This window comes from Oreochromis aureus, linkage group 7 (genome assembly GCF_013358895.1).
Source record: "Oreochromis aureus strain Israel breed Guangdong linkage group 7, ZZ_aureus, whole genome shotgun sequence".
Taxonomy (NCBI): Eukaryota; Metazoa; Chordata; class Actinopteri; order Cichliformes; family Cichlidae; genus Oreochromis; species Oreochromis aureus.
This window is the reverse complement of record NC_052948.1, coordinates 57075964-57102467: the sequence shown is the minus strand read 5'-3', so window position 1 is coordinate 57102467 and position 26504 is coordinate 57075964. Positions and strand designations below refer to the sequence as shown.

Sequence of the window (26504 nt, the reverse complement as noted above, 5' to 3'; positions counted from 1 at the left end):
AAGGTGACGGCTAAGCAGAAAACAAGGTCATAATTCTCTCTCTGAGGGAGAAGGTTTTAAGGATGGGACTGAAGATATAGAGGTATATGATATGCTGTGGAATGTTATTTGTTTGAAGAGTGTTCTGGAAAGGTGTCCATCCTTGGAAAAATGTTTGGTGTTTGATCTGAACGTTTTCTCAACATTGCAATGTGTTAAAAGTAAAAAATAAAGTATACATTATTATTATTATTATTATTACATTAATTAAACTACTTCAAATCGAGCTCACTGGGTCAGTTGCAGGTTATTGTTAAAATTTCCACAACACTTCCCAACCAGAAACGTGTAGTTCCATGTCTCAAGAGCTAATTTCAGCAGCCAAAGATCAGATCACCAGGGCTACTACCTTTGATTGCCGCCTGACTCACAATTTTGTAAACCAGTTTTACACTGTGGGCATCTTGTTATCATGAGAATGTATGTCACTAATGCTTTTTACAAAATGAAAGATGTTCCTGCTAGGGATAAAAATAAATCAATAAATAAATAAAAATAAGTAACTGAATCTTCAGAAACCTTAAAAGCTTTTTAGAGTGACTAGAAATCCATTACTACAGCTTTAACTGCTGGAACAGATGGAAAGAATGTATCCACCACAAAAGTGTCTGAGGTTTAGGGCTTCTAGCGGATAGTGACATGTAGGCACACTGCCTCTTTTCAGACTTCTCTGGGTGTGACAGACACCTCCAAGCAGCAGAAAATGAAGCTGGTCCACAAAGGTTTTAATCCAGATAATCTTAGATGTCTTTCAGAAAGACTATACTTCCTTAACATTAGCTCTGTATTGGGACATTGTATCTGGAAAGATCAGTTTATAAACTGGGATAGTCTCTGTATGCACACAGAATGATTCTCATGTAATTTCTTTCTTTTAACTTTTCTCTATACCATATTGAAACATATGTCAAAATACAGCTATTAATGTGAATCTGTTTTTGTGTCAGACTTTAATATCTAACTTCACCCTCACATAGTTTACACAAATTCATAACTGTCACATCAGGCACTCGGTGAGAGGACTCTGAGGCTGGGCTTACAAAAACAGTTCAAAGGTTTATTTAGAGTAGAAGTTTCAAGGTAGACACACACACTAGTAAGGGGGGCATCCAGGAGGGGTAAGGGTCCAGACATGAGGGGAATCCACATGATCCACTGCTCTCTCTCTTTCACTCCAAACACAGCAGAACAGGGTATCCAACACCACCTGCACACAGAGAGGGCAAAGGCACTAAGAGGATGCGACAGGGAAACTTGCAAATCAAAGTGACTTGCAGGGGCCAGAGTTTCACTACCAAGGTGGATCAATGTTCCATCAATGACTGGCAGTCCTCCTGTGCCTTAAGTAGGAGCTCCAGATTGCTTATCTTCCACAGGTGGGGAACCAGCCACAGATGAGTTGGGCGGTGACTCAGGAGCCCCACCTAGGGATGACCTGGAACGCAAGCAGAGAGAAGGAGAGAGAGGGAAAAGAGTCCACCGGGGAGCCCGGGTCCTGACAATAACAGACAACTTCACCCTCATAGAAACTAATATGATTCTTTTTCAGCCTCCTCTCAACTATTCTGCTGTTTTCAGAGAGAAATTGCTATAACCTACACTTATACTGTATTATTACAATTCAGATAAATTAACATGTAGAAGAAGTTTCTGGCTCTTTCAGTTCAGAGTTTATGAATTTTGTAACATATTCTGATTTGATTTGCAAAGCTCTTAATATTGCCCTAATAATAAGAGACAATAATAGGAGCTCTTATTATGGCTCTATAAAAATGTTCTAATAAGATGGAGATCTCTTTTGAGTTTTGCCAAATTCATCATGTGAAGCTACCTGCTGTGGTGACTCCTTGTGGGTAAGGGGTCAGCCAAAAGTAACTTTTCACTGTGACAGCACAATGATGTACTAGTTAGCACTTCACAGCAAGAAGGTTCTGGATTCAAAAAGTATTTTTATGTGGACTTGTTTGCATGTGTTACTTGTGCCTGTGTGAATTATTTCCAGGTACTCTGACTTCCTCCTTGGAGCCGAAAGACACTCATACTTGAATGTTTCACTCTTTGTCAGGAGTGCCATGCTGCTGACTTGTCCACACAGTGACTGCTATGATAGGCTCCAGCTCACTGACTGAAAGTGCAGATGTTTTTTTTATAATGTAGATGACATTTTGTAATGTATAAAAATTAGGGATGGCCAAGCTTAGAAGATTTGCCAAATAATCATTGCTATTGTCACCAGTTTGTACCAGACGTACTAGTACTAATCTAATTGTTTTACATTTTAATTGATATCCAATGTTTTTAAAACATTCTGCCCTAACCAGATGGAGCATGGCTGGTGAAAAAACACCATAAATTTGTTAATCTTGGCCTGATCTTTTTATTGACATTATTATTGCTAGTTCTTTTAAAGGCTAAAAAATTTAGCTTTCTCTAAAAGTTGCATGGACTTTCCCTTAGCAATAGGGTGAAGAGTTCAGTCACTCAGGAGGGACTCTGAGTAGAGTCAAAAGGAGCCAGTAGAGGCAGACACCTCCTGTGCAAGGTGTCCCAACCAATCATGTCCTATTGGCAGGAGGCCCTGGCACAGACCCGGGACTCGCTGGGGAGAATATATCTAGCCTTCATGTTTCCCCAGATAATCTGGAGGAGGTGGCGAGGGCGGTCTGGGCTTCCCTGCTTAGGCTGCTGCCCCCACAACCCGAGTTCAGGTAAGCAGAAGAAAATGGATGGATGATCAATCATTTTGTAATATTAGATTTTTATCTTTTGTTGAAGTGGATGTCATGAATTTTCAACCAGCGTGCATCATTAATATTGCACAGCGCAATGCATCAGACTTTTCAGTCGCAGTTTATTTGTTTTTCGGATGTTAACTTGTCACATTTTAATAATACTTTAACATCTTTTGTAGTAATAAGTTTTTGTATCATATTTAAGATCAGTTTATTTCAGGCATTTTTCTTTCACTGTAACACGTAATGTTGTTAATGCATGATGCGAAGTGCCGCACAGTTAAATGGCATGTTCACTATTGAAGAATCCGATTAATGGTTTAAAATGCCTTTGTTTAGTGAGCTTTTGACATTAAATGGTTTTTGAATTTAGCTTGCAATCTGAGTGTTTAGTTTTAGACTAGTCGGTTATTCAAATTTATTTTGAAGAAATAAAAGCATGAATAATCATGAGGATGTCAAAAATCTTTTGTATATATTTAGTTGGCATATTCTAGCATGCTAAAAAAAGCAAAAGAAGGCCAAGGGAAAAGAAAAATGTAATTATTGCCTCAACAACAGCATTAGTCCTCAAGTCTTTAACAATTAAAATGTGTTTATTTTTCACCTTGTACAGTTTTGTAGTTTATGATTAACAGCAGTAGAAGGAAACTATATATCACTGGGATTGTCTAAATTATTGGTATAACTATGTCTTCTTTCACCTGTCATAGTGATATGCAAACGGGTGTAAAACTGCATCACCACTCACGTATGCTTGCTCACGCAGTTGATGATCAGACAGCCAAGACGTGGTTTGTGACACATCATACACAAGCAAAAGTACATTAAAACACAGAATATGATGATGGGTTTATCATGAGGCGAGCTGAAGGAGGAGTACAGCCTGCTGCTAGGGCAAGACAAATGTCAATCGCAGAGTCCTTTGGTGTTGCAGCCAGAGGGAGAAAATGTGGAGCTGTTGGCGAGGTGTAGTACTGTTGCAGAATTTTGGAAAGTAACTTACGTCTAAACTTAGGTTTTTGTGTCTATGTTTAAATGACGGGAATTCACCACATCCTTAGAATTACAGAATCCCATTTGTTCACATTGTAGCGCACTTAAAGTGGATTATATAGACTATCCTGTATCTTTAAACATATACAGCATACTCGCAGTAAAACAGCAACAGCAAGGGGTTATATAAAAATAATAAAATGACAACGCCACCTAGGGGAATTTCACCCCCAGGAACTATAAAGTCTTCTTAAAAACCAGAAAAGGTCGCACAGGTTTAGGGATGCACAACTGAGGCAGATTGGGTCCAATATTGATATGTCTTTAATTAAGCTTATAAAAATTAAAAAAGAGAATAAGACAATAAAAGCTGACTGTGGCATAGCTTATTCTATAATAGTGTCCTGGATTACATAAAACCATACACTGAACTGGACTTAGGAAGGCCTGAGAATTGCTGGGAACATGCAGTGGCCACCAGCTGCGTAACAACACCAGGTATCCGTACGGCTCGTGGGCCCCGCACCTTGACGGTACCTACAGGGTCCTCTGGCACTTGGTCAGCAGACTGGTGACACTGATGCAGGGCCTCCAAAACTGGCCCTGGTCCCTGGGACACAGAAGGTGAATTAAACAAAGACCCTCCATAAGCCCCAAACAGCTCTTGATAAGAGCGATCGCATTCATCCCTAAAATGCCAGGAACAGAGGGCATGGCACCAGGAGTGTCCCTCAGTACAAGGATCCAACAAGAGGGCATTTCCTTACCACACAGGAGTACACTGAGCTCTAAATAACCAATATAAAGAATGGAGAACCCATTGGCAGCCCAAAGCTGCAACCAATGGCATGAATGAAGGCATTCTTGTCCTCAAGGTGCAAAATGTGTCAAAAAGAAACTCTCTGTGATGGTGGAAACCATAGACCCAGTAGCCACCAAGCACGGGACAGTCACCCCATTTATCAAAACATCAATCTCAACAGACAGCAACTTAGGGACTTGGTAGGGACTGCACTACCAAGTCCCTAAGTTGCTGAAGTTCTTCCTCCATAGTGATGGATTTAGACCGGAAGAAAAGAGAAAAAAAACCCCACTAAAACAACAAGGTGCTAATATCCTGTTGCTCTTCCTTCTAAATGTGGATACTGCTGTCTTATCTACAATCAAAACACTCTGAAATCTTCAAATTGTCACGGTCTGTGTGACAGACCGTGGGAAGTGGGTAATGAGGACCCAGATGCAGGACTCTTAATGATGAGCGGTGCGTTTATTTACAGTGATGTAAACAGTTCACACAAAGCCCATGCACTCCCCTGACTCCCATGCGGTGTCTTCTTCCCAATTGCCTCATGCTCTCCTCTCCTGTGTGTCAGCACTCCCAATGTTCGCTGCTCTCGGGCTTCCCATGCTCCTCCTGGGGGGAAACAATAGACGCAGCCGTCAAGACACACAACCCCTGTGGGAGTACACTAACTTTGACTTGCTCTCAAGACACTGACATGGAGTCCCACTCAATCATCCCACGTCGGTGGAGGCTTCACCACACCATGAAGTCGCTCCCTCCGCCGACGCTGATCCACTGCAGGTGTGTGGCATCCTCCTTGGGCGTGGCCAGCCATCCTCAGGCCTGATGGTGCCTGTAGCCCGGCCTCCTGGCTACAGCCATCCTCAGGCCTGATGGTGCCTGTAGCCCGGCCTCCTGGCTACACCCACACCCACACCTCCCTATACATACACACATGGAAAAAAAAACCCAGACAGCAGAACAGTGCACACACATCTTCACAAAATATAAAAAGGTCCACAACTGCTGAGGGACCCTGGGTCGCTCAAGCCCAGGTCCCTGACAAAAAAAGGTGGATTATTATCTCAGAGCAAAACAATTAATCATGAAACCAAACCTCTACCTTAAGTGTGCATCCTGTCGTCAAACGCCAAGAATGTGTCGAAGTGGTCAAAAGGGATTATATAAAAATAATAAAATGACAACATCATCTAGGGGGATTTCATCCCCAGGAACTAGAAAGTCTTCTTAAAAACCAGAAAAGGTCGCACAGGTTCAAGGATGCACAACTGAGGCAGATTGGGTCCAATATTGATATGTCTAACCCTAACCTTTTTATAAATTTATAAAAATTAAAAAAGAATAAAACAATAAAAGCTGAATGTGGTATAGCCTATTCTATAACAATGTCCTGGATTAAATAAAACCATACATTGATCTGGACTTAGGAAGTGTGGAAAATGACCCACCACCAAAGGTCCCACGGCTACTGGTGTGTCCTCGGTTCACTGTAATAAAAACAAAACACAACACATTAAAAGTCAAAGAAAAACTCTAAAAGGGCACAGAGTACCAAGTTCTTTGCGCACAGTCAGGAGACAGTGTACATTTTATTAAAACAAGAAACCACTTACACGCACAACCCTTTAAAACAAAATACAGAATACACAGACTGAATAGCTTGCACCACACGAGTAAATAGTGGCCTGTACTGGTTATGGTTATTAGGACATTGATCGTGGCCCCTCACAAGTAGAGGAATCCTGTACAGCTGGATAGGTACAGATGTCACAATTAACCAGCATAACGCACGGGCAGAGGATCACTCCCGCGGGCACAAGTATGAACAATAATACAAAGTGAGAGAGAGCAGTGGCGAGTAGGTCATCCGGCTATAGAGACAACTAAAATGTTTCTCAACTTCGTTATAATTTTCAATTTAGTCACATTTTAAACGCAGGTATTGAATTTTCAGTTTTTTTATTCCTTGTATGATCACTTTTCATAAGAAGTCTGATGGCTTGTATACATTATTAAGGTATAGTTTGAAATACACTACTTGTAATTTACATTTTCCAAACACACAGTATCGCCGAATCCAGCCTGGATTTTACTTGGTATCACATGGGAAAGGGAAATCAGTAGTCTCGCACATCACTAGTTTCGTAAGCCACGTAAGACGGCGTTTAATGGCAGGCGTCACGCTGGAGCAGACGTGGCAAAGCACCACGTCATCACTGTGGGCCGGCGCTTTATTATTATTTATGGGTGCATTGTGTTAGTACCGCCAGCAGGTAAGTAGTTGAGTTACTTGTTCTGTAGAGATTATCAAAATAGTGGCACATGTCATGCTGAGTCTTTTTTAGAGAATTAGATAAAGATGTGCATGGTACTTTGTCCGTTTTGTTGTTTTTTGGGGGGGCTGTGAGGCACATGCAAGTTGTGAACAGTCTTAAAAAACGCTACACTGCATTCATTTGGATCTCCTGTCGTTCTATGTGGCGTGGCAGACACGGAACAAACCTTAAATGTGTCCGCGTCAGACGATATAGATCCGCTTTGTTTCAGAGCACAGCGCTTGCCTCTTCGTGTGCGAAAGGGACTTAACTTAAGGTTAAACCCTGGGTTTTTGTACTACCAAGGTGGTTCACGTCTTACTGGGGTAAATCGCTGTAGTAAGTTGTGCTGCAAAGCCTGACCCGCAGCAGTCTAGATTCCAGATTAGAAATCACCAGGTGTGAATTCATGGTCTGCTGATCATTCAGAAAATATGATCACGCTTGCTGGAAGACCTCTGTGGAGAAAGTAAGAGGGTCTTCTGTTTGTTTCTGTTGGGATCAAACAATTTTATTACTGTATGCTCCTAAAACACACACCTGATAACCTGCTGGGAGCAGGTTATCTTCTGAGTTTGGGATTAAAATGCGTTGCAATATAGATTCTTTGCTGTGAGAATATGTTTTACATGTGCAGCTTAATGCCCAGGTTTAACAGGAAATCTATGTGGGGGACCTATGACGTCACTGTAAACTCCTGACGTACCATGTAACCTGAGGTGCACCTCCCGAGAATGTAATTACACAGTGGGTCAGTGCAGACTTCAACTGTTATGATTGGTTTGTTCAACACGCTTGATTCCTTATTTGCATTTCTGGCTACTTTTTCACCACAGTTGTTGTTTTTTTGTTTTTTTTTTAATTTAACAATAAGATAAAATCACTGCCTCAGTATAAAGAAGAATGATCCATCTAAGGACTCACAAATCTACAAAACCAGTCAAAACTTTGGGCACACCTTCTTATTTATTATTTATTTATTCTTATTTATTTTCATGACTATTTACATTGTAGATTCTCACTGAAGGAACCAAAAAATAAATGGACACATATGGAATTATGTAGTAAACAAAAACTTGTTTTAGGTTCTTCAAAATAGCCTCCCTTTGCTTTGATTACTGCTTTGCACACTCTTGGCATTCTCTCGATGAGCTTCATGAGGTCGTCACCTGAAATGGTTTTCCAACAGTCTTGAAGGAGTTCAGAGATACTGAGCACTTGTTGGCCCTTTTGGCTTCACTCTGTGGTCCATCTCATCCCAGACCATCTTGATTTGGAATGGCTGTAATTAGGTTTCGGTCAGGTGACTGTGGAGGCCAGGCCATCTGATGCAGCACTCCATCACTCTCCTTCTTGGTCAACTAGCCCTTACACAGGCTGGAGGTGTGTTTGGGGTCATTGTCATGTTGGAAAAATAAATGATGGTCCAACTAAATCCATTGGGATGGCATTTTGCTGCAGGATGCATACTGACATAGCAGGGTGCAGCCTTCAATTTTGAATAAATCCCCAACAGTGTCACCAGCAAAGCACCCCCCACACCATCACACCACCTCCTCCATGCTTCATGGTGGGAACCATGCATGTAGAGACCATCCGTTCACCTTTTCTGCATTGCACAAAGACACAGCAGGTGGAGCCAAAGATCTCAAATTTATACTCATCTGACCAAAGCACAGATTACCACTGGTCTAATATCCATTCCTTGTGTCTTGATGCATGCTCAATCATCCAGGTAAGTAAATCCCATAAGGTTGATTCTGTTCATCTGGACGTTTCATCACTCATCAGTGTGACGAAAATGGTGGAAATCATTTCAGGTGACTACATCATGAAGCTCAGTAAGAGAAGGCCAAGGGTTTGCAGCGCAGTTATTTATCATTTTATTTTCTTTGCTACATAATTCCATATATCTTGCTTCATATATTTGTAGATACTTAATGAAGCAATCAATGTAGAAAGTAGTTAAAAAAAATTAAATGAGAAGGTGTGTCCAAACTTTTGACTGTTAGTATATGTTTGCCCTAGGAGTATGGAAAAAAGAACTTCATTTTAGTTTTTTCTATTGGCTGACACAGCATATGAAACATCAGAACATCACCGAACTAAATGCACTACACACAGGCATAAATGTGGGCAACAACACTTTTGTTTTCATAGGCTCCTCGAATCCTCGAAGGTTCTAAATCAGGCACAAGTCTACCTTACTTAAGCCAATAAATGAGGCTCAAACTGTGCGATACATTGTCACAGGAAGGTACATGTATCAGTTTGTTGATTTAGAAAACCGAGTATACCTGTTCAATCAATAAAAAGAAGTTCATAATAATCTGCAACAAACTGAAGTGACTATGAACGAGCTTTGTAGTATATGGCACTGGACGGCAGGCAGGCCAGTTCAGCACCCTTACTCTTTTAATACAAAGACATGCTCTTGTAATATATGCAGTATGTGATTCAGCATTGTCCTTCTTAAATATGCAAGGCCTCGACATCATCTGAATGGGAGCATATCTTTCGTTAAAATCTGTATATACCTTTTAGTATTGATGGAGCTGGTCTACCTGCAAACAACCATGGCATCACCAGTGCAATACTTTAGTTTATATCCACAAACTTAAAGCTGAAAGTCAGTACTAAAATCACATCTTGATTGTTTAATAGAAAATACACATTGGTAGTGTGCAAAATAAAAAAAAAAAAAAGAAAATTGTGTCTTTGTTCATATACTTATAGATTTAACTTTAGAAATTTCTCAATTTCTTCCTTGGTGTGGAAGAAGGTTTAATAAACATTATTGTCAGTCAAACTTTATGTGCTATAGTTCCCAGAGTGCACATGCAGGAAATGAACAATTGACTGACAAGTTGAACACAATATAATTCATCACAACATTTTATTGCAGCTATTCTGGGCTGAAGTTAAAATAAATACTACAGAGAATATGATGGAAGAAAGTGGGATTGAGACTACACCTCCTGCCAGCCCTACCCCTCCTCTGACTGTGGGTGGCCCAGTCGGAAGCCTGCCCACCACTGCTGGTAAGACATTTAATGTGCAACTATAGAAGCAAATCAACGTTCCCTTTGCTTGTAGCTTAGCCAAGTCGAGATTTTAAATGTCATTTGCTACAGTTCACATCGTTGATACAAATTCAAGATTGGTAATACGTGTAAATAAATTTTAATTCTGGTGATGTGGACGTTATGGATACAACATCTATCCATTTTCTACCACTTATCCAGAGCTGGGTTGCAGTGAAGTAACAATAACAGAGAAGCTCAGCCATTTGGCTCCACTTAGAAATTCTGTTCATAACAGAATCAGTGACAAAGTACATCCCTGATGAAGTCCAACATCCACTGGAAACAAGTCCAACTTGTTGCTGGCAATGCTAATTAAGCACTCGCTGTGGTTGTACAGGGACAGAATGGCTTGTATTATTAAAACTGTAAAATTAATATTAAATTAAGATACTCACTTGCAACAGTATTGATACCAATTGTGCTGTCTTTGCCTTCTTCAGCTGGCACACAACTTGACACAACATTGCTGCAGACAGCCAAACATGGCTCCTCCTCCCCTCAAAAGCTATAGTAGTTAACATTCATAACGCTAAATAGCAGTTTAGGAGTAAGAAGAGTAAGAAGTAAAACTCTTACTGCACGGTGTGAATGTTAATATTAGCAATTTTACTTCTAGCAGTTACCTAATCGCCATGCTGCAAGGTAACCTGAGCAGAGAGTCTAGAGTGTGGAGAACTAATCCAAGCAAATAAAGAGTGAAATCAGACAGGTTTCAGGCCCAAAGAGAAGAGCTGAGGATATAAAGACCTGCAGAGTGAGAAAATGGCAAGCAGATGAGTAGAGGGAAAGCTATCTCTGATTGGATGTTTCTCTTTGTTTTTCAGGTCTGTCCACTTCACTGCCTCTCCCAGGAACAATCAGTTCCCCCTCAGTCTCGACTTCTCTCCCCAGTGTCCCACCACTTCCTGCCTTCAGCAGCCCTCTGGCTGCACCGCTTTCCCTTTCTTCCCAATTTCCCCCTGCCTCAACACTGGCCTCACCTTTCACCAGCAGCTCTCCCGTCCCTCCTGCTGCCTCCTTCTCTTTGCCTCCTCAGGCCTCTTCCATCAGACCACCTCCTACTGCTTCCAGCATGTTGGCCCCTCCTGTAGGTCCACCTGTATCGAGCTTCTCTGTGGGTGCAGGATATGACATCACACGAGGTCATGCTGGTCGAACCCCACAGACACCGCTGATGCCAACATTTTCCAGTCCTGCTTCTATACCAGGTCAGAGTGAAAAATGTGAAGCTCGGGTGAAATTTTCACATCGGATGCTCTGTTAAAAACTGCAACCAAATCAGTTTGACATTAGGGTTATCAAAAAAACAAAAAAAACCCAAAATACCCACATACTAGCCAACACTGAATATTACTATTAGATGTTTGAACGTAAGGTAAAGTTGGTATCATGGGCATCAGAATGCACACAGAAAACATCAGTGATGAGGGTCAAGAGAGGAACTGAGGTAACGATGGTGAGGTATTAAAGAGTGAAAAACAAGATCCAGTGACCATCACAGTGGCAGATGTCTAAGAGCGGGTCTCCAGTATGAATAGCTGGAAAGCACCAGGCTCTGACATGACAACATCAACCTGGCATCAACAGGCAGCAGATGCTCAGAGGACATTCTGTAAACAATTGATTTAATTTTTAAAAAGTACAACTTCTTGTTAAAAAATGTTCTATATTTTCAGGTGTGGTGTCCAACCCCATGCTTCAGCAGTCAGTCATTAGAGGAGGATTAGATACTGGATCTTCAATCACTTTCCCGGAGGAACAGGAGGATCCCAGAGTGTCTGGAGACACCAACAGTGGTGGAGGCATCTGGGGCTTTTTCAAGGTAGAATACAAATGTTTGAAAGGGGACTTTTGAAGCTTGATGTTCCCTATAGCTTTTTTGCGATATGGTAGGACATATTTTTCAAACATAAAATGTCTTTACAATGATGAAGTTTACTGAAAGTTTCTTTAATTAAAGTTAATAGGAACAGTTGGTTAAGTGTGTGTGTGTGTGTGTGTGTGTGTGTGTGTGTGTGCGTGTGCGTGTGCGTATGTATATCCATATGCTGATCTAGTAGCATGACATTTTTGGGTAGTCTTATTCTGTGTGTATTGTGTGTCCCCTCAGGGAGTAGCAGGAAACGCTGTAGTAAAGACAGTCTTAGACAAAACCAAACACTCTGTGGAGTCCATGATTACTACTCTTGATCCTGGCATGGTCCCATACATGAGTAAGTTACCCTGTTTTACCCAATTTGAAAAAAATGTACTAAACATTCAATTGTTCTTAATAAATGTTTCTGTGTTGTTCATCCTCAGAGTCTGGTGGGGACATTGACATTGTTGTGACTTCAGATAAGGAGATGAATGTGGGGGCCGTTAGAGATGCTTTTCAGGAGGTTTTTGGGCTGGCCATGGTCACTGGAGAGTCTGGTCAGTCAAACATAGCTCCACAACCTGTGGGCTATGCCGCTGGTGTCAAGGTCAGTGGACTGCTTTTACTTTACTTTACTTCATTCTCGTTCAACTTTTTTCAAGCATCACGTTTGTTTTCCTTGAATATGTGTTATAGCTTATTTATTTATAAATTACATGGCTTTTAAGACCATCACGTGTGAAGATAAAAAATTATATAAATGATGCAGTGCTAGATTTGTTAAGAGAAAATATTTTGAGAACAAAGTCTTAATATTGTGGGAAAAACGAAACACAAAATAGGTTGCTTCTGAAAAATTGTATGTAACCTTTTAATTATAATAACTGGATTGCATAGAGAGTTCCGCATTTTATGAGTCAAGACTCATTTTAAAAGGATTTTCAGTTTGCATCTCTACACACAGTAAAAGAGAAAAATGTTAATTATAATGATGTATTAGTTTATTAAAATATCAGTCTGGTAATTTTTAAGTTTATTACTTATTTGTTTCTTAATTTATTCAAAATAAAAGGCTGAAATATCCGAGTTACATAAGTATTACTAGTGTTTGAGTTTGTTTCAGAACTTGTTCTCAGTTTAGTTCTTGACAGCACTGATTATTGCAACTTCAGTCATACACATGTGTGTGTCTGTCTGTCCCTGCGTGTCTGCAGGGGGCTCAGGAGCGCATTGACAGTCTGCGTCGAGCTGGTGTGATCCATGAGAGACAGCCAGTGGTCTCTTTAGAAAACTTCATTGCTGAACTTTTTCCTGACAAGTAAGAAGGTTTTGACTGACTTCTGAAAAGAAAGCACACACATTCTTAGAGGCCTAGCAGACTTTCCATCTCACAAACAGTGCACAGTACTGCTGTAAACAGCTTGGAGCATCCCATAAAAAACAAAAAAAACATGTGTGGATGCTGGGCTTCAACAGTTTTCATCTACAACAGGACAGAAATGCTTTTTGACATTTCTATTCACCTTTCATCTTCCATTATTTACTTTATAATTAGTCATGTGTTGAATAAAATGCAAGTAAAATATTCACATGTTTGATGCAGTTTGATATTTTTTTTGTGGCAACAAACAAAAGCGTTAACATTCAGTTAAAAGCTCTAAAAACAACAACAAAACCTTCTTTTTGTTTCCAGGTGGTTTGACATTGGATGTTTAATCCTTGAGGACCCTGGTCAGAACATTCACATCGAGGTCTTCACTCAGGCAACCCCTATAGCATTAGAGCACGTCCAGCAGGTATCATTTGGTTTACAAAGAAAGAGCTTTTCTGGTTGAAGTTTAAATATTAAAAAAAAAAAACATGTTCAAGAAAAAGAGACTTTTACAATTTATAAAACCAAATAGAAGTAAAACTGTGCGGGTGGGGGTGGTGTGGAGTTTTTTGGCTGTGTATACGTATGGTTGCTCCTGGGGCCTTGTGTCTGTACGTGGAAAAAATGGTGGTCATGGGGAATGTTGAAATGAAGCCCTGCCTGTAGTACAGGCCTGCTTAAAAAGGCCTGTTACCTTCTGTAGTCAAGCTAAATCAACATTGCTTGAGTAAGTATTGTAGGTTCCCTTTAGTTTTTCATTTGTTATACAGTGGTTCCTCGCTATATCGCGGTTCAGTTTTCGCGGCCTCGCTGTTTCGCAGATTTTTTGGGGGGGGGTGCAGTTTTGCAAAGTTTTTTTTTTTTGTTTTGTTTTGTTTTACAGCGTATTGTGTTCTGCGTCCTGATCAGCTGTAGACCATTTTCAATCAATCTCGTGCCATGTCTCCTGTACAGTACAGAATGCGTCCAGCTTTTCAAATTTACATAAATCTTCGCTAGCAGAAGGCAACAAACACAACAGTGTCGACGTCAAAGGATTATAAGGAACATTAAGTGAAACCAAACAGTCAGATAAGTCAAACTTTACTGAACTCATTCTTCTTGCTTCCTCTACTTCCATACCATTGATTCATTATTATTGAATTCTCTCACTCTATTCGACCGTGGTTCAGGGGGTTGGGAAGCTCATCTTGTAACTAGAAGGTTGCTGGTTTGATCCCCAGCTCTGTCTGTCTTGTGTCCTTGGGCAAGACACTTCGCCTACTGGTGATGGTGTGATATAGCTCGCTTTTGTCAGTCTGCCCCAAGGCAGCTGTGGCTACAACTGTAGCTTGCCTCCACCAGTGTGTGAATGTGAGAGTGAATGAATAGTGGAATTGTAAAGTGCTTTGAGGGTCTCGAAAAGCGCTATATAAATGCAATCCATTATTATTGTTCCTGTGTTCTGGACCTGAAAACAGGGTTTGATCTTTGGTTTCATTTGATAATACTGGACTTATTTATCTACAAGGTTTGAACTTTGAGAGTGTTTAAACAAGAGAGAAACGTGTGAAAATGTCGATGCCTGTCTGAGAAAAGTGTATAAAGTGTGTAGTGAGGGGTTTTACAGCCTTAAAACATCTATAATAATTGTAAAAAAATAAAGTTGGCTACTTTGCGGATTTCACCTATCGCGGGTTATTTTTAGAACGTAACACCTGCGATAAACGAGGGAACACTGTACACTATATTGACAAAAGTATTGGCTTGCCTGGTTTTACACTCAAACAAATTTGAGTAGCATCCCATTATTTATCCACAGACTTGAATATGTTGTCCACCCGCCCTTTACAGCTATAATTCTTCTGGGAAGGCTTTCCGCAAGGCAGGTAATGTGTTTGTGGGAAGGTCATGAAATTGGCAAACATATCTTGGGATGCTAGAACTAAGCCCAACTCCTGAGCAAATAAGAGGGACCCATTCTTTTACAAATGTTTTTAAAAGCAATCTCCACGCCTAAGTATTTACATTTTTATACACCTTAAAGTGATTGGAATTCCTGAATTTAATGATTTGGAAGGGTGAGCAAATACTTTTGGCAATATAATATCCTGTCACGGTGATAGAAGATAAAGTTTCCCACCTTCCTTTGTTTTTATTTAATTTTTAGTTTTCAGGCTCTATAGTTTTCTCTTGACTTTTTGTCTTTGAACAAAAAATGTCAGGTTGAACCGTAGAATTATTTTATTCAAAATCTCCCATGTAGAAACCTGCTACAACTCACAGTGTTTTTGTAACCTTCCCCCATATAGGCTCAGTCCATGACCCCTCCTGACTACAGCCTGCGCTGGTCAGGTCTGAGTGTTACCGTGGGTGAGGTCCTGGAGCAAAACCTTCCCAACATCAACAGAACAGACTGGCACCAGGCCATGACAGGCCTAACCCAACGCCAGATGATCCACAGTGCTTCCAAAGCTCTGGCTGGTATCTACAAACAGCAGTTGCTTCCCAGGACTACGTCAGGCTGAATGCTTCAAGTTTCTGTGACATACTGAGAGGCGGTGGACAGTAAACTAGCTGATGGGACATGAAGGGACATGAAATCCCTATCCTCCATCCGTCTGTCCTGCACAACAAAGTCAGCTGCACATTTCGTTAAAGATGTTTGTGCCCACAGAAGTTTTGCTGGCATTCTCGTGTATTTTAATGGGTTTTACTGAAAATTTAGATTGCATTTTGTTACGATCAAGCTATAATGCTTTCTGATCCTCTCTTCATCCTTTTTAAAAATGTTTATCAGTATAAGCACATATTAAGGCAAAGTTTAGTGTTTTATTTAGGCATTCTTACTGTTAATGTAGAGCTTTTGTCCCATTTGTACTTTTCTGTACCCTAAGTCCAGATTTAGAAGGAATAATGCAGCAACTACCTGATGTGATTAGGCTGAATGCAACATTAAGAAGCCCTACAATATAGGAAAAAGTCTTTTTTTGGGGGGGGGGTATTTTCTACCATGCCCTAGGGCCATTATAACCAGCTACTCCCTATACAATGTACTAACTGCATGCCAACATCTCTTGTTACTCCAGACTTTTTGCTGCACTCATCCAGGGCTTAATCACTAATTTGTAAGCTTCATACCCAAAACTTTCCTCTGACGTCAAACAAGTTTAGACAGAATGCAGCTTCCTTTTTTTTTTTTCTTTTTTTTTTTGGCAGTGTAAATAAAATCCAATTGGAATTGCAGTTATCAAACATTAATTGTTATGATTAACTGTTATTTGTTGATACAATGCTCAGTTAATACAAAAATAAATATAATTGACCATTTAACCCGAACAAAAAAAATTGAGCCATGTCATTACAACATATCTATACATAAAAATCTTAATTTCACATATTGTTACCTTGATGAATGTGACCTAAATTAACTTTGTAGCAAACAGCAGACATCTTCCTGATGCTACTGACCTCCATCAGCAGGATAATACATCCTTCAGTATCACAAAAACTGCTAATGGATGGTTCAAGCACTGTAGCATGGAGTTTTGAGACTGGCCCAAGCCTTCCGTGATATAAATCCAGTTGAGGGCGACGAGTCATATTTGCAGACTCCTTGGATGGCCACCCAATTAATGAAGTATTTCGATTCATTGTCCTACATAAAGACCATGGCTGACTTGAATGCTAATACAAATTTATACATAAAGTGTTTCTGTCCCATGCAGCTAACAATGATTTACTTAATTTATTTCTTAGGGCTTCAAGTGGTAAGAAACTGTCAGAAACACTAGATCTAACTTTCTGTCAGTTACAGTTGGGTGTAAAGAATATTCTTATGCATATCTTGTGCTGTGCCTTTTTACATAAATAAATCACTTTTTAATGCTGATTTGGATCCCCATTCCTTAACCAAAGGATATATCACTGCTATACAATACTGTGCAGAAGTCTTAAGGAACATTGGACTTTCCTGAGAAGTCCAGCATAACATTCAACTCCAAAAGCAATTTTTTCTGTTCATTACTGGAAATAAATGACTATCAACTGTCTGGAGGTGTGTTTGGGGTTATTCTCCTGTTGAAAAATAAATGATATCCAACTAAATGCAAATCAGATGGGATGGCATGGCGCTGCAGGATGCTGTGGTAGCCATGCTGATTCAGTGTGTCTTCAATTTTGAATAAATCCCCAACAGTGTCACCAGCAGAGCACCCCCACACCATCACACCACCTCTGCATGTTTCATGATTGGAACCATGCATGTAAAGACAATCTATTCATCTTTTCTGCATCACACAAAGACAAGGCAGGTGGAACCAAAGATCTCAAATTTGGACTCATCTGACCAAAGCACAGATTTCCACTGGTCTAATTTCCATTCCTTGTGTTTCTTGGCCCAAACAAATCTTTTCTGCTTGTTGCTTTTACTTAGTAGTGGTTTCTTACTAGCTATTTGACCATGAAGGCCTGATTTGTGCAATCTCCTGTGACCACCGCATGGTTTCCACTGAACAGTTGACGTAGAGATGTGTTTGCTGCTGGAACTCTGTGTGGCATTTACAGGGAGTGCAGAATTATTAGGCAAATGAGTATTTTGTCCACATCATCCTCTTCATGCATGTTGTCTTACTCCAAGCTGTATAGGCTCGAAAGCCTACTACCAATTAAGCATATTAGGTGATGTGCATCTCTTTAATGAGAAGGGGTGTGGTCTAATGACATCAACACCCTATATCAGGTGTGCATAATTATTAGGCAACTTCCTTTCCTTTGGCAAAATGGGTCAAAAGAAGGACTTGACAGGCTCAGAAAAGTCAAAAATAGTGAGATATCTTGCAGAGGGATGCAGCAGTCTTAAAATTGCAAAGCTTCTGAAGCGTGATCATCGAACAATCGAGCGCTTTCATTCAAAATAGTCAACAGGGTCGCAAGAAGCGTGTGGAAAAACCAAGGCGCAAAATAACTGCCCATGAACTGAGAAAAGTCAAGCGTGCAGCTGCCAAGATGCCACTTGCCACCAGTTTGGCCATATTTCAGAGCTGCAACATCACTGGAGTGCCCAAAAGCACAAGGTGTGCAATACTCAGAGACATGGCCAAGGTAAGAAAGGCTGAAAGACGACCACCACTGAACAAGACACACAAGCTGAAACGTCAAGACTGGGCCAAGAAATATCTCAAGACTGATTTTTCTAAGGTTTTATGGACTGATGAAATGAGAGTGAGTCTTGATGGGCCAGATGGATGGGCCCGTGGCTGGACTGGTAAAGGGCAGAGAGCTCCAGTCCGACTCAGACGCCAGCAAGGTGGAGGTGGAGTACTGGTTTGGGCTGGTATCATCAAAGATGAGCTTGTGGGGCCTTTTCGGGTTGAGGATGGAGTCAAGCTCAACTCCCAGTCCTACTGCCAGTTTCTGGAAGACACCTTCAAGCAGTGGTACAGGAAGAAGTCTGCATCCTTCAAGAAAAACATGATTTTCATGCAGGACAATGCTCCATCACACGCGTCCAAGTACTCCACAGCGTGGCTGGCAAGAAAGGGTATAAAAGAAGAAAAAAACTATTGACATGGCGTCCTTGTTCACCTGATCTGAACCCCATTGAGAACCTGTGGTCCATCATCAAATGTGAGATTTACAAGGAGGAAAACAGTACACCTCTCTGAACAGTGTCTGGGAGGCTGTGGTTGCTGCTGCACGCAATGTTGATGGTGAACAGATCAAAACACTGACAGAATCCATGGATGGCAGGCTTTTGAGTGTCCTTGCAAAGAAAGGTGGCTATATTGGTCGCTGATTTGTTTTTGTTTTGTTTTTGAATGTCAGAAATGTATATTTGTGAATGTGGAGATGTTATATTGGTTTCACTGGTAAAAATAAATAATTGAAATGGGTATATATTTGTTTTTTGTTAAGTTGCCTAATAATTATGCACAGTACTAGTCACCTGCACACACAGATATCCCCCTAAAATAGCTAAAACTAAAAACTACTTCCAAAAACATTCAGCTTTGATATTAATGAGTTTTTTGGGTTCACTGAGAACATGGTTGTTGTTCAATAATAAAATTATTCCTCAAAAATACAACTTGCCTAATAATTCTGCACTCCCTGTATCTGGGCTCTAATCTGAGGTGCTGTCAACTTGCCATTTCTGAGGCTAGTGACGCGGATTAACTTATTCTCAGCAGCAGAGGTGACTCTTGGCCTTCCTTTCCTGGGGCGGTCCTCATGTGAGACAGTTTTGTTGTAGCGCTTGATGGGTTTTTGCAACTGCACTTGGGGACACATTCAAAGTTTTAGCAATTTTGCTGACTGACCTTCAGTTCTTAAAGTAATGATGGACTGTTGTTTCCCTTTACTTAGCTGATTGGTTCTTGCAATAATAGGAATTTTAACAGTTGTCAAATAGGGCTGTCAGCTGTGTACTTACCTGACTTCTGCACAACACAACTGATGGTCCCAACCCCATTAAGAAGGAAAAAAATTCCACAAATGAACCCTGACAGCTGTGAAGTGAAAACCATTTCAGGTGACTACATCATGAAGCTCATTGAGAGAAGGCCAAGGGTTTGCAGCGCTGTCAACAAAGCAAAGGGTGGCTACTTTGAGGACTCTAAAATAAAAAATATATTTAGAGTTATTTATCAATTGTTTCTTTGCTACATAATTCCAGATATCTTGCTTCATATATTTAATGTCTTCAGTTTGTAACTACAATGCAGAAAGTAGTAAAAATAAAGAAAAAACATTAAATGAGAAGGTGTGTCCAAACTTTTGACTGGTAGTGTGCTTTTGTTATATTAAAGTAATAATAACAAAATATAAGGTTCAGTTAGCTTTGCACAATAATAGCTGGTAGAAAAGTCCTCCAAAGAGCTACTTTTTACTTTCTTACTTTGAGTACCTTTTACATCCAGTACTTTTTTACTTTTGCTTGAGTAACGAAATCAGTACTTCATCCTTTACTGGAGTATTTTTTAACACTAGTATTTGTACTTCTACTTAAGTACAGAATGTCTGTACTTTGCCACCCCAGGGTGAGTGTAATAAGATTTAAAGATTTCATTTATTCTTTAAGGATCTGTAATGTTTTCATCCGCGATTCTGATTTCATTTACTTCATAACTTCATTTCATTCACTTCTCCTCTCCTTTTGTAACAATTTTATGTGCCATGCCAAAGCTTTTCCTGCCTTTTCTCCCTAATTGTGTTAGGTCTGCTTCATTCTAAATAGTTCTGCTTAGGCTTTGTCACTAATTTATCATATTTTGCTTGTAGTTCTCTTCAAGTACAAGTACAAGTACAATTCACCCAAGCTCACCAAAATTGATTGGAAGAAATGAAAGAAATTTTTCCTAGGCATAAAGAACATGAAAATCTTGACCTATCCTGCTTTGTATCAACAGTTCATATTGCTGGTGTTATAAAGATGTGGGAGCGTATTATTACTGAACATCTCCATCTATTTATCACCGTAATGTACTTATCTTTTCCAGCAGGATCTCTCCAGACCTTTGTAAAAGCAACCTAAGAGGTACATGAATAGAAACCAATTACATGAATTACATGAAAGCTTGAGTAAACATGCAAGGTTTTTGCCATTGCAAACAAAACAAAACAAAACAAAAGCTTGTGAACATTATGAAAAGCTATGTTTCGCTAATGTGTCTCTTTAGACAATAAGGTCCATTTGAAGTGGTTGGGCTGGTGGGCTGATGTGAGACTGAAACTAGCACCACTGGCGAACAAGGGGCTGATCTCGTTGACCTTGAAACACAGTATTGTAGCTCAAGAGTTGGGAGGTCGCATTGTAATCGGAAGGTTGCAGGTTCGAGCCCCAGCTTGGACAGTCTAGGTCGTTGTGTCCTTGGGCAAGACACTTCACCCATTGCCTACTGGTGGTGGTCATAGGGCCCGGTGGTGCCAGTGTCCGGCAGCCTCGCCTCTGTCAGTTCGCCCCAGGGTGGCTGTGGCTACAATGTAGCTTGCCATCACCAGTGTGTGAATGCGTGTGTGAATGGGTGGATGACTGGATGTGTAAAGCGCTTTGGGGTCCTTAGGGACTAGTAAAGCGCTATACAAATACAGGTCATTTACAGTAGTCAGCTTTGCTCTGTTTGAAACTCTGGTGACTAGCAATCCCATAATTTACTAAGAACTCAGGTTATTTCTGTTCTTTCTTCTTTTCTTCTACACCTAGAACAAGCTAGCCAAACTTTCTGGTTTCTTTAAGGTTGAACTGACTAATTTTCAGTCTGAACAAACTTTCAGGCATGTGTGTACCTAGGATAGATATTACTGGAATGTTTGATTGCTGTTCTTGGAAAAGATACGAATTCAGCTTCTAAGGGGCTAGTATGAGGAAATCAGCTTGTTAGAAATATGACTGTACATCAGGTTTTCAGTAGAACCTTGCCGACTAAGCAGTATTGCTGGAAAACATGGCATCAAAATCAAGTGAAAGACTGTGAAGTCAGCTTGTTATTCTGAGCAAAATTCTCTAAACCAGATAAGCTATATTCAAAGCACGATTCAGACATGGCCATGTACTAAAAAGCTCAACATTACATATACTTCCACTCTCTGGCTTTATTTACCCTAACATCAGCAATCAGGCGATCACACGAAGATACTTATCATCTTGTTAAGTCAACCCACAATTTCGGAATGCTGCTATGACCACATTTGCTGATTCATTCATTTCATTTCTGATCACATAAGTTATGTTTGTTTGGGCAGTCAGTTGGTTTGTCAAGTTCACATTTTTCTGCCTGAGTTCAGTTTTGTTTCTTTGGCTTCTTTTAAATAAGAAGGGGTTAAATAAAGGAAAACCCTCTTCTTCCAATAAACCCGTGACTCTTGCTTTTTAACTCGGTCCATCACATAAAAGGAGGATTTGTATAAATTAAAAAACTTTAATGTAAAAGCAGCTCTCTTACCAGTTTGCGTCTTGTCAAGGTGTATGGAGTGGCAGTGTGATTTTCCAATTTCTTTACTGAATAATGCTACTTTAAGTGCTTAATGATTTGATCAACTCCCTCCATGTGGTCAAGAGACTGAAAAATCTGCACATGTTTCTCCTTTCTCCTCACAAGTTGTTCTTTACTTTAAAAAATTCTGGCCAACATGGTCAACTTTCCTTAGAATTGATAACTAAAAGTGTCCACCATAAAACTGGTGTAATATATTGAAATCTGTGATTATTCATTATGAATTGTTCTTGTGATTATGAATTATTCTTATACACTGCAACAGGCCATCTAACTATTTAAGTTGCTTTTGAAGGTAACATTTTACTGAAATAAGGTTTGCAAATGTGAAAAGAACTGCCTGCATTTGAAAGTAGTATATTAATACTAATTGTAAGGTACTGTACACATCACATTATGAATCAAAAACTTTGAACCTAGATTCACCCCTGCTTTCTTCCTCAGGATGTCTTTTGTCCTGTTTTCCTCTCCTCACCCATAGCAGATAGCTGCCCCTCCCTGAGTCTGGCTCTGCAGGAGGTTTCTTCCTCTTAAAAAGCAGGTTTTCCTTCCTACTGTCACTACGTACTTGTTTGTTGTTGGGGTTTTCTCTGCATTATTGTAGAATCTTTGCCTTATGAAGACCGTTGAGGCAACTGTTGTTGTGATGTGGAGCTATATAAATAAAACTGAACTGAACTTAATACCATCATGATGGTAAACCTTGATGGTTTCAGGAAGATATGAACAAAGCAGTTATTAGTTTTTTTAGTTGCTTTTAAACACATAAAAGAAACCACCTTGAGGTATTCCAAATAGATTTGACTGGTGGTTCTATCCATACAGTTTTATGTAGTGATGAAACGTGAAATTAAAGGTCACTTACCCAATCTCAATACCTCAAAGTAGCTGCCCAAGTGCCAGGAGGTGTTTCAGGTTGGGTGCAGGTTGGAAGACTTTGATTTATTATAAATTTGGAATTAGTGGCTGCCCTGCCATAAAAGTTACACTTCACATTTCTTTTGAAAAGTTTCTCCTTTTCGAAATAAATAAATGAAAGTGTCAAAAAAGTCACACCCAGGCTACTTTTTTGACATGTTTGTGACATGTGACGTGTATTTTTTCCATAATTTCTTAAAAATGTATTTTTCATTTTAAATTTCTGTTATCTTTCTGGTTTCCATTTGGAGTTAGTATACTGTTGTTATTATTATTATTGTTGTTGTTCCAAAAATCTATTTTTCGTTTATATTAGTGAATTTAAATGTTATTCTCACCTAGTTTAGTTAATTTTTAGTTTATTTTCAGTTCACTAAAAATATTTATTTTTATTGTTGTGCAGTATTCACTGTTGTAATACTGCATACTGCCGCTGGGGACAGCAGTCCTTCTTCGCTGTATCGCTCATACATGGAAAGCGTTTCCTTTTCCGGTCCGTTTCAACACAACAGTCGCGATGGCGGCAGCTGGAGAAGCTAACGGAGGAACAGGCAAACTGGAGTTGTATCCTTTATTGTTATTGTCAATATTTAACACTGAGGTCTATAAAAGCTTTAGTGATATTTTCTACTAGCGAAGGGCAAAGTGAGGGTGCTTGAAACAACAAAACATTCGAAGTATTTGTTCCGGTAATTGTATCGAGGTTTCGAAATAATCTGAAACCCATGTCCACAGTGATACCTGCTGGCCTATTTGGCTATGGGAACATCTTGATAATGCTATTCTGTAAAACAATGATGCAGACAAGCCATGCACAAAATAATTGTGATCATCACATGTTTTGAAAAATCCCCGCACAAACAAGGAAAGAAAATATCGAGGCTTGGTAAAGTCAACAAGCTGTGAATGTAAAGAACAATTTCCTTCAGCAAAAGTACCCCTATAACATTCTTGAGGCTGTTTCACTTTAACACAGTAGATGTATTTATAAATTAAAACACAATGGGGAAAGACTTTTATTTTAGTAACCGCACACAGTTTCAGCTGTTTTGGGGCTCAGTCTGTTTGGGTGTGTTAGGTTGACTTTTAAGCTTAACAGGAGTTTGTGTCATCAGGTTTGTTCTATACACTGTCAAGCGAAGCTAGAAGCTGGCATAGAGTTTAAAGTCTGTTTTCCTTCTTTATAAAAAGGTAACATTTATTACATTTTCTCAGGCTAATTCTGACCAATCGTACCAGTTCATTTCACGCTCATTGACCAGTACATTTTTAAATTATCCTCTGAAGAAACTTTATTAACTTAACTTTATTTGCAATGTATAGCTACTGTGGATGTTGTAACATGATGTTTGAGTCTGGAGTTTTGGTTATAGTTAACCTGCACCTTCCTGTTGTTTAAGAGATATTTGCACCAGAAGAGTCAATGGGAATAAAGAAAAGGGGTGAAAAAAATGTTAAGAAATAGGTCGCTTGTAATAAATGGATGTGTTTTTCAAGCTTTTATTTTTAAAGTATAAATATATTCCTTATGGTGGCGCAGTGTGTCAGTAACAGATTATAGTAAGGATGAAGCCTTTTTAATGCAGCAAATAGCATTTTCCATTGAAAGTAGGGCAAAATGAGAGAACAGACAGAGTCAGAGATGAAAAATCCTGCCTCTTTTATTTTTCTCCCCTGCCTCAGTCATGTCCTCCAGTCTTCCTTGACCCTTGTGCAGCTCTCTGGACGTTCCCTTTCCATCATCTCGTGACGCCACCATCGCTCTGCGGTCGCTCTCCCCGGACAAAGAGCCCCGGAAAGGCGGCATAAGCAAACTGATTACAGTGTCTGGCAGTACGCTCTCTGTGTGAGATTATCTTCCTTGGCTCCTTCGCAGGCTGTATCAAACCGAGCCCTAACATCTGTGGCCTTTTTGTACTAAACGTTTTTTGCTGTGTTTCAGGAGGTGGAGCGCTGATGAATCACGAATCCTCAGAGTGTCTGTGAGCTCGTTTCTCGATCATCTATCCCTTGTTATGGAGACCATGGAGATGTTCGGTCCACCTGTTGCCGTATGATGTATAACAAGTGATTATAGACTCTGTTTTTGATCCTTGGAACTGAGGTGCTACAGACTGGACTGAAGTTTGATTCAGTGAGCTAAAGTAATTGGCACCTTCGACTGAACACAGTAAAAGGTGGTTGTTGAAGTGGAACTGAGGGGAAGATCAAGACACTGGCTCAGTGTTCAGTTGAATAATTTCTACAGCTGTGATTGAAATAGATTCACAGAATGTATCTGATGGAGGTATAACCATAATGATTCTTTTCAAAAATAAAAATGTATGATTATACAAATATTTAAAACTGAGGTTAGTTTTAAATATTAGTAAGTCAGTAAGTTCAGTCTTGATTTATTTGGCTACAGCTTCTAGATGCCTTTTAATTTTGTTTTGCCGGCAATCGTAAAGTTACCATTTTGGACAGCTAGAAAGATACTCTCACTGAATGTATACGTGTTCCGATGAAGACTTCTCATCCAAACAATGAATTAAAAATCTGTCCAGCTATCATTATGTAAACCAGTCTGAGGCTTAGACCATCAAATTGATAGAATTTGTAAAAATTAGAACTTTTCGGCACTCATTTTCTCACACATTTACATTTGAAATCATTTATGTACATGTAAATAAAGAGTTTATGATTACTGAAAGTAGGGCTGCAACGATTCAGCAAGTAATTCGAATAACTTGATTATAAAAAAATTCAACACAAATTCTTTGTTTCGATGCTTCATTTAATACAAGGCTCTGTAGCGTGCCATTGTCACCATGGAAGTGTGAGCATTTTACCCACATTTGCAACTAAAAACAGACTTGCAATAGTCACTTACTTAGGAGCAGCTTGTGGACCTAAGAGCAGACCACAGTAACCTCCCTGAACAGGGTCCAGTAACCATCACAGTGGCAGATATCCAATAAAAGGTCTCCAGTATGAAGAGTTGGACAGCAGCAGGTCCCGACATGCTTCACGCATACTGACTGAAGAAGCTGATTCCACAAGCATATGGCAGCACAAATGAACCAGCTGCTAATCGACGAGAAACACCTAGAATTGCTAACTGAAGGTCCCATCCAACTACAAGCCAATAGTCTACCTGAGTACCACATGGAAACTCCTGTCAGGAATCATAGTGGCTAAGATGAACAAGCACATGGCTAAATGAGTGGGGAACAGAAGAGAATAGGCAGCAACACCAGAGGAGCGAAACACCAGCTACTGACAACAAGAAGACCTGTGATTCAGTGCCCCACACCTGGATCCCAGAATGCCTAGAGTTGTACAAGATCAATAGGACCCTAAGAGCGTTCATCGAGAACTCAGTGGAGATATGACGTACAACACTAGAGGCAAACTTCAAGCCCATAGCAC

At 40.0% G+C, this 26504-nt stretch overlaps 2 protein-coding genes and 1 long non-coding RNA gene across 3 annotated transcripts; 2 read left to right on the top strand and 1 right to left on the bottom strand.

Moving 5' to 3' along the window:
• Nucleotides 1-5070: 5070 nt before the first annotated feature.
• LOC120440847 lies at nucleotides 5071-6736 on the bottom strand. The gene is made up of 4 exons (XR_005613563.1): nucleotides 6622-6736; nucleotides 6021-6059; nucleotides 5267-5492; nucleotides 5071-5181 (listed from the first exon to the last, which is right to left on the bottom strand). It is a non-coding gene; the product is annotated as an uncharacterized LOC120440847 (long non-coding RNA).
• Nucleotides 6737-6770: 34 nt separating this feature from the next.
• prrc1 (proline-rich coiled-coil 1) lies at nucleotides 6771-17234 on the top strand. The gene is made up of 9 exons (XM_031751314.2): nucleotides 6771-6845; nucleotides 9793-9928; nucleotides 10798-11181; nucleotides 11650-11795; nucleotides 12084-12186; nucleotides 12275-12438; nucleotides 13046-13149; nucleotides 13525-13627; nucleotides 15495-17234. Exons 2-9 carry the CDS (start codon nucleotides 9832-9834, stop codon nucleotides 15708-15710), a joined length of 1317 nt encoding a protein of 438 aa, XP_031607174.1. The 5' UTR covers nucleotides 6771-6845; nucleotides 9793-9831; the 3' UTR covers nucleotides 15711-17234.
• Nucleotides 17235-23577: 6343 nt separating this feature from the next.
• LOC116329320 (EKC/KEOPS complex subunit Lage3) lies at nucleotides 23578-25848 on the top strand. Its single transcript, XM_031751329.2, has 3 exons — nucleotides 23578-23657; nucleotides 24811-24939; nucleotides 25036-25848. The coding sequence occupies exons 1-3, from the start codon at nucleotides 23611-23613 to the stop codon at nucleotides 25148-25150; spliced, it is 291 nt and encodes a 96-aa protein (XP_031607189.1). The 5' UTR covers nucleotides 23578-23610; the 3' UTR covers nucleotides 25151-25848.
• Nucleotides 25849-26504: the final 656 nt, after the last annotated feature.

Excerpts from the sequence above, each read along its gene's own strand:
- LOC116329320 (XM_031751329.2), top strand. The coding sequence starts at position 23,611 with ATGGCGGCAGCTGGAGAAGCTAACGGAGGAACAGGCAAACTGGAGTT. Across the intron at positions 23,658-24,810 it reads GGAACAGGCAAACTGGAGTT|CTCTCTGGACGTTCCCTTTC; the intron begins GTATCCTTTATT and ends ACCCTTGTGCAG. Across the intron at positions 24,940-25,035 it reads TCTGGCAGTACGCTCTCTGT|GAGGTGGAGCGCTGATGAAT; the intron begins GTGAGATTATCT and ends GCTGTGTTTCAG.
- prrc1 (XM_031751314.2), top strand. The coding sequence starts at position 9,832 with ATGATGGAAGAAAGTGGGATTGAGACTACACCTCCTGCCAGCCCTACC. Across the intron at positions 9,929-10,797 it reads AAGCCTGCCCACCACTGCTG|GTCTGTCCACTTCACTGCCT; the intron begins GTAAGACATTTA and ends TTTGTTTTTCAG. Across the intron at positions 13,150-13,524 it reads GCTGAACTTTTTCCTGACAA|GTGGTTTGACATTGGATGTT; the intron begins GTAAGAAGGTTT and ends TTTTGTTTCCAG.